The sequence below is a fragment of the Acomys minous genome, assembly GCF_964271855.1.
Source record: "Acomys minous genome assembly, chromosome: 4".
Classification (NCBI taxonomy): domain Eukaryota; kingdom Metazoa; phylum Chordata; class Mammalia; order Rodentia; family Muridae; genus Acomys; species Acomys minous.
In genome coordinates this window covers 48,190,267-48,201,828 of record NC_140486.1, presented here as the reverse complement: position 1 = coordinate 48,201,828, position 11,562 = coordinate 48,190,267, and the positions used below count along the sequence as shown (strand labels likewise).

At 40.4% G+C, this 11,562-nt stretch overlaps 1 protein-coding gene across 1 annotated transcript; it reads right to left on the bottom strand.

Moving 5' to 3' along the window:
- Positions 1-2,229: 2,229 nt before the first annotated feature.
- TAF7 (TATA-box binding protein associated factor 7) lies at positions 2,230-4,757 on the bottom strand. The gene is made up of 2 exons (XM_084780193.1): positions 4,487-4,757; positions 2,230-3,798 (listed from the first exon to the last, which is right to left on the bottom strand). The coding sequence occupies exon 2, from the start codon at positions 3,734-3,736 to the stop codon at positions 2,711-2,713; it is 1,026 nt and encodes a 341-aa protein (XP_084636319.1). The 5' UTR covers positions 3,737-3,798; positions 4,487-4,757; the 3' UTR covers positions 2,230-2,710.
- Positions 4,758-11,562: the final 6,805 nt, after the last annotated feature.

Below are 11,562 nucleotides of genomic sequence, written 5' to 3'. Positions count from 1 at the left end.
ACTTGTTTACAGGGAATATTCTTCAGTATTTTAAAACATTATTTCTTCAAAATGTATTCATGGAGGCAAGACCTGTATGCAGCTCAGTGACAGGGCAATTGCCTAGCATTCCCAAGGCCTAGCACCCCAACATACATACATACATACATACACACACACACACACACACACACACCAAAAAAAAAAAAAGCACACCTTGGTTCATGAGCCCAGAAACACTGAAAAATGTTCATGTCTGTACCATACTCCTTAGCCAAGAGACACATGAGAAAAGTGACTCTTTCACAATAACACAGGACTTACTTGGATTTTAATCTTCAGTTAACTCTTTACTTTTTAAGAATTATGGAACAGACAATCCATCATTCCTTATGCCATTTTAAATAGGATTACAAAGGTGCCTGGAAACAAACAATAAAACTACAGGAACATTGAGTCAATTTTTATGCTGCAGATATTTGAAGAAAACTTTCCAAATTATAAACTTTGATTTGGAGCTCTTGTAAAATCTGCAACAAAACCTAATTAAAACAGCCGTTTCCTATGCCAGGCTTTAACTGGGACAGGGGAATTGAACCCAAGGCCATGCTGGGCTACACCATGAGAAATAAATAAATAAGTAAATAAATATTAAAATTCAGAAATTTAAAAAAAGCTTCTTTGTAAACATTTTACTATCATTACTATCACTCTTTAATTCAAAAGACTGTATAATGTCCATACGTTCCAGTCCAATCTACTGGTCACTCACCATATCCCAGGCATTGTTATACGTAGGTCTGCCATACAATCCAACAGCCCTGGGAGGCTATTGCTACTACCACCTCCATTTCAGATTAAAAAAAAAAAAAATGAAGCAAACATTTTAAGCTACAAAGTATGTGGCCCAAAAATCACACAATAAAATCACTGATGATACACACAGGTATGCCTTGATACCAAGCTGCTAATACTCTAGTTTTGGGCTTCAGATACTGTGGCAGCTATCAGTAGAAAAATAGAAGGGCGAGTTCTCAATGAAAGAGGCTGGATGACTTCCATTTTGAACACATATACCTGGCTTGCCAGGGTGGTGGCTTTTAAGTATTTCCAGGACACAGTTGAATACACTAAATCTAAAGTTCACATCAGACTTAAATTAATCTGAGGATCGAAGTAGAGCTAATAAGAACTGAAGCAGAACCAGACCAGTACGATAGCTTGTTAATAAAAAACGTGCATCCAACATCCTTCCCTTCCAATACCAACAGCACTCAAGCATCACCTGTACCCAGATCTTAGTATAAAAGATTTGGTAAAAATCTGTCTTCTCCAGTAACAATTATTTAAGTGTGGTAAAATAACTTAGATATACTTAGAATTTTTCACTTGCCTCTTTGTTAAGAAAATGTATTTTCTGACCATAATACTCTAAAGTCAGATATTGAGATAATCTTTCTTAAGCTGCACTGCAGTCATGAGCTCATGAAAATATTTTGGTAAAAGAGAAATGACCAGCTATGAGAAATATTACCTTCTAAGTATTAAGAAGTATGATTCTGGATACTTAATAATTGATTTCTAAACACTTCACTATTAATGTTTCTTGACAAATAGAAACTTTAAGTGAGCTTTGACTGTTTTATGAGGCAAGTATTTTCAAAGTGAAGTTTTATAAATCAGACAGGAATTAATTTTTAACTATGAGTCTTATCAATTTTTTTTCCAAAAATACTCCCTCTCAATTGTAAAATATTAAATGCTGCAGAGAAAAATTATATGTATGAAAATTTAAAATATCAGAACAGGACACAGGCTCTCATAATGAGATATACTAGTGAATCAACATGAACAAATATCAGTCTATTAAATAATTATAGCAATTAAATTGGCAATAGTTAAGAATATAATCTTAATCTAAGTAAGTGGAGTGGTCTATCTGATAACCCGTATAATTGCTTCCAGTATTTTACAGATAAACTTAGTGCTTAATAAAAAGATACAGATATTTAACAATGAAAACAGGGTAGTTTAAGAAGGCTTTAGCCCCAGTGTTCTCCCACCTCTAGATGGAGTGGGTGGATTTGAACCTTAATATAAAGATGAATTTCTCCATTTCCTTGCCCCTATGTATTCCTTTTTCTGAAAACACAAAAGAACACCATGTATCTTTATCAATGACACGATTCAGTCATTAAACTCCATGAACACACCTCAACTTTCAATATTCATAGAAGAAAAAGATAAACATTATAATGTGGAAATTAGTACCTTTTATTGTGTAAGAAACAACTCTTTAAAATAACTTGCATTTCTATGACATGGAAACTTCCTGAGCTAATAGCTACTATCTATCTACCAATCTATCTATCTTATAGATAAAAAAACATAAAACTAACTTCATTGCCAGTATGCTAGCTTCTTACTGATCTTAGCACCAATGAGTAGGAATAAAAACTTCTGGGAAACACACAAATAGTAATAAAGTCCTATGGTGACATGATTAAAGCCCAAGTGTCATTTTATTAATATTACATATAACTTCCTTACAACAAACCTGCCTATGTAACCCTACTCCCTCAAGAATGAAAACCCAGTACACTGATTCTGAAACAGCCAACAAGATTCAACAAAACTCCTAGCATTACAGGGAGTAAGAACTATTTCGCGATCTTACTGTAAAAATAAAACTTTTCTCAAGCTGGCCATCTAAGACTTAAAACCACCGCTCTCACTTCTCTAGAAGTGACTGCAGCTCTTCCTGCAAAGAGCTAAGCTGCTCCTTCTCCCGGCCTTCCTTTTGTCTGAGTTCATCCAGAACAGCCTGGAACCTGTTCTTGAGAGCCAGGTTTTCCACTTTCATGATGAGATCCTCCTGGCGCTTTGCCCTGTCTTGGGTCTCTTGGAGCTTGCCTTTGACGTTATCAATCTGTTTCTGAATTCCCATAACCAACTGATTGGCTCCTTCGTTGTCCTGGTGCTGTTCGTCGGATTCATTTAGCTTGTCTTGCAGCTGTCTGTCCAGATCTTCCTCAGTGTCGATGATGTTTACATCCTCTTCGTCCTCGCTACTGCTGCTGAGGTCATTGAATATCTCCCGGAGCTCATCGTGTTCCAGTGAGTCATGGCCCTGCCGGTGGCCAGACATTCCTGGAGAGGAGACGTCAAGGCCTTGATTTTCAGTCTCCTTTGTTTCATCTTCAGCAATTATCTCCCAACGAGTGCTGACTGCTTCTGCATCTGTACTCAGCAACCGCTTTACTTCTTTCTCCACATCCGGAGACTCGATATACTTCTTCTTTGCTGTCTTCCGGAACCTTCTCTTTCTCACATTCTTTAGAGGCAGAGTGATTCCATGGTTCCAAACAAACTTTTTCTCTTTGTCCTTATCTTTTTTCTTGCTTGCCTTGGGGTCAGCCGTGGCAACCGGTTCCTCTACGGGAGGGTATAGGTCACCATCTACTGTGGATACAAGCATCTGACAGATATCAGCTGTCTTGTAAAAGGTTTTTTTATCAATGGTTTTCAAGCTTTCCATAACACAAGGCAAATCCACCAGTTTTGAGGCCAATGGAACTCGATCCACTCTGACAATTCCATGACGCCCATCAGGGTGTAACTCGATGGTCAGTCTGTCTTTCAGGTTGACATGTCCAGACTGCACCGCCCTCCTCACAGTAGCGGCATATTCTGGGGGCAATCGTAAGATAAACTGGCTCTCTAGTTCATGAGGGGCGTCATCTTTGCTCTTACTCATCTTTAATTCCTTGTGAGTTACTTCTCCAATAAATACTTGCTTCGCTAAAAAAATTCCAGCTCCTACAACAGTTAAAAGGGAGACTGTTATTAAGTATAATTTTAAATTCTTAATTACAGATTTCTAAGGAAAAGAGCAACAAAGTGGAACACCAGCTAGGGTCTATTTTGTCTTAATTTTCTACTTTTATCTCTAAACATACAGCAGCTTTAGCACTGTCCCCGTTAAACTCACTCGTCTACCAGACGCAATACCAAGCTGGAGCCTCCCAATCCTGCGGGGACGGAACGCAAAAGCAAAGGAAACGGCAGCGCCTGAGGGGTTTTAGGTACAGACGTTCAGTCTAGCAGACAGTCCCCACCCACAAATTTTCCTCTAATAAGATATTTTATGGGAGGCAGAGGCAGGCGTATCGCTGTGAGTTCGAGGCCAGCCTGGTCTACAAAGTGAGTCCAGGACAGCCAAGGCTACACAGAGAAACCCTGTCTCGGGAAAAAAAAAAAAAACAACCAAAAAAAAAAAGGATTTTTTTTTTTTTTTTTTTTGGTTTTTTGAGACAGGGTTTCTCTGTGTATCCCTGGCTGTCCTGGACTCACTTTGTAGACCAGGCTGGCCTTGAACTCACAGCGATCCGCCTGCCTCCGCCTCCCGAGTGCTAGGATTAAAGGCGTGCGCCACCACGCCCGGCTAAAAAAAAAAGATATTTTAAAGGCGAGGGTGCCGTGAACTCTCTTTGCCCCGGGTACTTACAGTTCACTGGCAATTATAAACTCAGCTTTCCGCGGCCGGAGCAAAGCGGCGGGGAGCGGCGCGGCGCGGCTGCCTTTCGGTTTCTCCGCGCTTCCGGTCGCCCGGGCACAGCGATCTGCGCGCTGCCCGAAACGGCTCGGGACCCGCGGCGCGAATCTCGCCGCCCCGCCACTCCAAGCCCGGGACACCCGAGCCGACGCGCCCAGCTCTCCTCTCACCACCGGCGAAAACAAGCAGGAAATGAAAACGCCACGTCACAGAACGGAAGCAGACGCCAGGACGCTGACGGCCGCTCTGCCGGAAGTCTAGCGTCACGGCGCGCGCAGGCGCAGTCTCGCGATTACGCTGTCTCTTCCTGCCCTGTACAGGATTAAAATTAGTGTTTTCGGGAAAGCTTTGGCTTGCGAATGAAAGTTGAGGATTCCAAAAAAGAAAAGACATAAGTTTGCCCCCTAAGACAGCACTTTTATGAAGTCATGGGACGGGACAGTTTCTAGTCTGCCGAGTGATTACAGGAAACAATGGGTTCCTTGCAGAAAGCATCTTCACTGCCAGAGCTCACCCAGTCGGCCTCTGCTACAAGCTTTGGGAACTAATCACAAAGTAAAAATGTGAAGTACCCAAACCAGCGGAGTGAGACAATATTCTGCTCATTGAGGGGAACTAAGCCTTTGTGTTCATTTGTATTGGCGGGGGGCGGGGGAAGGATGCTCCAGAGATCCAGGTGTGATGAGTGATATGATCTTTTTGTTAGTATGTCTGATAGATATAAAGGTAAACAATGCTTTTATGATGGCACAGGTTCATTTAGAACAGAATTGTCTGAAACACAAATGGTCTGGTTGTGTTGTGGGGGTATCCACCAGATAACACTGCTTAGACATAGGTTTAAGCCAATAAAAAGTCGTTATTAGCTAGACAGCGACTACACTTTGGTGTTCTGTATCCCAGTGTGTCCTCAAATCATTCTCAGAACTACAGAAGCCAAGAGGCAAGGTTAGTACATTTAGAGACTTTCCCCCAGAACTATGGAGTTTGATGAATTAAGTCTTTGTTTTTGTTTTGGCCATTGCTCCTGTCCACGTGATGAATGGTACTTTCATCATGGAGTGTGCTAAGGTTTGGGGGCCTCTTTTTAAATCTTTGTTGATACATTGTCTCTGTGGCCTTACCTAGGCAGAATCTTGAACTCCTAGTGATCCTTCTGGCCCAATCAGCCTTCCAAGTGCTGAGATAACAGCCACCATCCCCAGCATACGCCCTGGCTCTTACTGGCAAGTAAAGTTATTTTAGAATTTATTTCACTTCTTTACTGTCTTACTGCTTTGATATGTTTGTACTATGGATACTTAGGTGTTCATCAACATGTGGTATAGTACTTTGGAATAAAATGACAGTTTCCACTGGTTTTTTTTTTGGGGGGGGTTGTTTGTTTTGGTGGGTTTTTGGTTTTGTTTTTGAGACAGGGTCACTATGAATCCCTGGCTGGCCTCAACATCACTCAAAGCCACCTGCCTCTGCCTCTGCCTCCTGAGCACCAGGATCAAAGGAGCGCTCTGTCACACTGGTTTTTCCACTTCTTGATATCCATTTTCACATATTGTTTTAGTTGGATCTCTGTGGCTCTGCATTAAAGTCATTTGATATATGTCTTCTAAAATACTAGCCATAACTAAATTAAAATGACCCTCTTAAAATGTGGTTAACAGTTCCAAAATTCACTTTGTATTTACTGAATTGACTTCGTGGTAGAATGCTTTGGCTTGTTCATTGTGCTCCAGTGACTAATACAAGAACATAGGAGCCAGGCTTGGTGATCATCACCTTTAATCCCAGCACTTATGAGGCAGAGGCAGGTAAATCTCTGTAAGTTTGAGGGCATCCTGGTCTACATAGCAAGTTCTAGGCCAACCAGGGGTACATAGTGAGACCCTGCCTAAAAACAAACAAACAGGAGGTACATACAATTGCTAATTGGATAACATAGTTGATCTATCTTAAAGAAAATGTAGTCTAAATCTATAAAATTTTATGAGAGAAAAATTAGTGTATGTCACCTTAAAATTCAATAGAGCTATTTAATGCATGCTACCTTCCTACAGTGCTGGTTGTTGTAAAGTGGGGAAGACTTACCAACACAGTGTGCCTTGCTTGCATATCAAGCTTTGCCCCAACAGGCACTAGTATTTTGGATACCAATTGATGGACTCTGTGGAAATGATTGAATCCTGAGGACTGTGGTCTAATCAGACAAGTTAATCTATTGGTGAATAATATGAAATTACTAGAATGTAGTGAAAAGTAAATGGTGGAGTCTAGTTGGAGAAAGAAGGACAGTGGAGACGAGACGTGCCCTGGGAAGATCTCTTAGCCTTGCTTCAACTCTCTTTGCTTCTTGACCACATCTGTCACATACCTGTCTGGCGTTAGCCTATGCTTCATATCAGGCCCAGAAACATGGAGCCAGGCAGGCATCCTGGGACTGAAGTCACTGATACCAGGAGGAAAAATAAGTCTTTACTTCTGTTAGGTTGTTTAAATAAGATATCTTGTCAAAAGAATTAAAATCTGCCAGGGAGTGGTGGTTCATGCCTTTAATCCCAGCACTCGGGTCAGGGGCAGTTGGCTCTCTGTGAGTTATGAGGCCAGCCTGGTCTACAGAGTGATGAGTTCCAGGGCAGCCAGGGCTACATAAAAACCCTGTCTCAAAAAAAAAAAAAAAAAAGGAGGAGACTAAAGTCTAACACAGTATATGTTTGACTATTTTTAAGTAGACTGTCATACTTTATCATGAGAGGACATTTAAATGAGCTGTAGGGAACGTCTTCATTCAGAGCACCACACCAATATAACCTTTCACTCTTTTTTAAGGGAACAGTCTTTATAACCTTTTAATTCTACTTATACCAGTAGACAGGTAGATGCTGACCTGTGGACAGTGCTTGACCTAACCATGGAAACCAGGAGACCATGTTTATACATAAAAAGAATACAAGTATTACTTTTCATTTCATTCCCTGTGAGTTTGATGCTCAAATACTCTTGTCACAAAAGATAACTTGACATAAATTTATGAAACTCTCATTGGCCAATGTTTGGGGGTGTTTTAGCTAAACTGCACAGAGATAACGGACTCATCTAAAGGTTTCCTAAAGCATCTGCCTCCTTCAGTCCTGAAATGTACTGTCTGCTTTCGAGTTTCACATGTTTTCTAAATGTTGCTCTTTAAAGGGAAACTATATTGACCTTAAAACAAAGGACTTTGCCACATTACCATTATTTTAATGTCTTTCTTTTTTTCAAAATCTAATAAATACACAGAAAAGTCCTCAATGCCCAAAAACTTACACTTGCTCCATCCTATTCTTGTAATGCAAGTGGAACAAAGATTTGGGGGAGCAGTTAGTTTCCTCAAGCAGTAACACACTCTCCAGAGCGTCCTCTCTATAGGAAGGAAAATAATAAGCAACTGTTGATCCCGTGTTATTTGAAAATTCCTGTTTAAAAAAAAAACCTTTAGAATTCTTCATAGGGGGATGGTTATACATTAGAAGTTTAAAAAAAAAACTAACTATGTGAGTAATGAGAGAACATCTGCCTATATTTTGAAATTAAAATTTTTAAGGGGTGAATGTGTTAGTCAGGGTTACCTAGAATAGCAACACTTATAGAGGGAATCTGTATCTCTCTCTGATGAGCACCTGATATGTGGCTAGCTTAAACTGGGATGTGTTCTAAGTGTAAAACACGCCCTAGATTTAATTTCAAAGACTTGAAGACTAAATTCAAAGTAAATATATAAGTTAACTTAAAAAAAACAAAGTAAATACATAATTTTTTTTTTTTACTTTGAAATCTGTGTGTTTGTGGAGGGGGGAGGGAGTGGTTTATTGGAATGATTTACAGGCTGTGTTTCAGCTAATCCAACAATGGCTGCCTATGAATGGACAGTCCGAGAATCCAGTAGTTGTTCAGTCCGTGAGGCTGCTCTTTGGAATACACTGTAATCCAGAAGAAGTGGGCTCTAATACCAGTGAAGGAATCAACTTGCTACTGAGGAGAAAGCAAGCAAGCAAAGAGCAAGAGCTTCCTTCTTCCATGAACTTACAGAGGCTGCCTGCAGGCTGTGTGGCCCAGATTAAAGGTGGCTCTTCCCACCTCAAAAGATCTGAATTTAAAAAAAAAAAAATGTCTTCCCAATTCAAAGGTCCAGATTAGAAGTGAATCTTCCCACTTCAAATTAAGGGCGAAATCCCTGAGAGGTGTGCCTCTCCATTTTTGAATTTTAGTTAATTCCAGATATAGTCAAGTTAAGAACCAAAAATAGCCACCACTGTAAGGAAATAGGTAACATAATACGCAAAAGAAACCATATGTATTGCTAAATAACCTTTTTTTTCATTTGGTTTTTTGAGACTGGATTTCTCTGTGTAGGCCTGGCTGTCCTGAACTCACTTTGTGTACCAGGCTGTCCTCAAACTCACAGAGATCTGCCTGCCTCTGCCTCCCAAGAGCTGGGGATAAGGGTGTGCACCACCACGCCTGGCTTATCACCAAAAATTTTTGAAGTTAAAAAGCAAGTTAAATAAAAATATATAGTAGTTCCTATACCAAGTAGATGCCTTCTATATAATAAGTTAAAAAAAAATACGATGTGGCTATAGATGGGAGCCATAGATGTGATTTTAAGTCTTTAGGGGCCTGAGCAGTAACACGCAGAGGACCTGCCTAACATGTGCAATGTTATGAGCTTTTGTAACACTGCTTTAAAAAACACATAACTATTATCAGATAATCACAATAAAATGGAAAAAATAATCAAGTGAAAATAACTAAACCCATGTATCTAAAATATAAGTCACCACTGTAAAAGTTATTAATGAAATGCTTTACATTCTTACTTTGAATTAAATCTTCAAAAATCTAAGGTGTGTTTTACACTTAGAATGCATCCCAGTTTAAACCAGCCACAGATCAAGTGCTCAGTTGCCAAACATGGCTAAGGATTACTGACTGGACAGTTCAGATCTTGAAGTATAGAACAGTTGCGTCTATACAATACAGATTGTTTTTCTCTTCTGGTGTTGAAGAATGGGGACCTACTCTGTTGTTCTTTCAGTTCTGTTTCCTGTGCTTGTAAACTTCCACACGTTATGTCACCAGTCACCCTCTGGCAGTCAGTGGAGAACGTCCACCCTTGTTCATGACCAGTTGACAAAGTAGCTCTTCCAAAGTCTTATTTTACTCATGATTCTCTAAAAGGAACAGAAGTGTGTGTAAGTGTGTGTGTGTGTGTGTGTGTGTTTGTGTGTGTGTGTGTTCTAATGAGGGGATTTATCAGATTGAATTAGGGTAATTTAGCAATGGCAGTCTGACAGAGGAGAGGCCAAACTGCTGGTAAGAGTGAGGGCAAGAAGGCAGGAAATTTCCACCTCCCTTTCCCTGTGTTGCGGCCAGTAGGTGTTGCCCTTACTTAGAGTGAGTTTCCCTGCTCAAGTTATCTAGTCCCCAATAACCTCTCACAAAAATTCCCAGAGTCTTGGGTTTTATTTGGGATTGAACTCAGGGGAAAGTAAGTCTGCCTTTTGATTTCACTTGACTAACGAGGTCATTCCTACCCTTGGATCAGCAATACTCTACTTGTAAATACAGTAAACCTGTGTTTCTTAAAGCGGTTGGAAGAATGGAGCCTACCTCAATGTGCAGACACTTCAGTTGTCACAATTGTGAAAGTAGGATCTACCAACATGTAGTGGGAGACACCTGAGGATAACATTAAACACGGCCCAGAATAGCTCCCCTCCCACATACTCACATTATAGGAAATTATCTAGCTCAAAATAATGCCAAGATTGAGAAACTGCCCTAAGGTTACAGTTTTAAACCTATAATTCTAACAAAGAATTAAATTTTAAGTGAATTTCTCATTATTTGTTTAGATTTATCAGAACCTACACAGTTATGAAAGGGTTCATCTTCTCTTTGGGTATGTAATGGGCCCCAGACCTTAGCACAACTGACTCCATGATGAGAGTACCATTCAGGCTGTAAATATCCGGCATGTAAACAGCACTACCCAGCAGCACGAAAACAAAGACCTAATCCAGCACAGTCTGTAGTTCTTGGGATGTCTCTAAATGTGCTAACCTTGCTTGTTGGTGTCTGTACTTCTGGCTAGCTGTTCTTGTTACCTGAAGTATGTCAACACATGTCATGGTTTTTGTGCTTAAAACTCACCCTGAGGAAGGCTTAGGGTTACACTGGGGTCCTGAACACCCAGTGTAGTTGATGGCCAACAAACAAAGGCTTTCTCTTGTCTTAAACCCCTGCACAATCTTTTCTGGTTGATACCCAGGTATACAGGCACTGGGCATCTAAACTATATATTTTAGTAAAATGATGTGAGTAACTAATACTATCCACAAAAGAGCTGATTATTGGTGTTTTGTTTTGTTTTGTTTTTAGGTTTTTTTTAGTTTTGTGAGACAGGGTTTCTCTGTGTAACAGTCCTGGCTATCCTGGACTCACTTTTGTAGACCAAGCTGGCCTCAAACTCACAGTGATCCTCCTGCCTCTGCATCCCCAGTGCTGAGATTAAAGGCCTATGCCACCACGCCCACCTGATTGGGGAAATTTTTAAGTATGTATATTGGAAGAGTTATAATAGATAACCAAAAATAAAATTTTAAATAAATGCAATTCTGGATTATTTTAATTGTTATTAAGTGTTTTCAATGTTTTATAGTGAAAACTATGTTTGAATTTTGTCTGTGTTTGCCAGTGTATGAAGACCCTTACCTCCCCGTCCTCTCCTTCTACTCTCTCTGTTACATCCTGAGTAAGGATCTGTCGCTGAACCTGGAGCTTGGCTGGCAGCCAGCAAGCCCCAGTGATGTCCTGTCTCCACCTGGCACAGTGCTGCGGTTCTGGGAGGCAGTGTGGCCATCGGCTTTTCACGTGGCTGCTAGGTATTTAGACTAAGGACTTCATGCTTGCCCGGCAAGCTGTTTCACACACTGAGACATCTAAACTCTAGGAATTGGTTTTTATGATGTATCTTTTTACAGCGGATACTT

Excerpts from the sequence above, each read along its gene's own strand:
- TAF7 (XM_084780193.1), bottom strand. The coding sequence starts at position 3,736 with ATGAGTAAGAGCAAAGATGACGCCCCTCATGAACTAGAGAGCCAGTTT.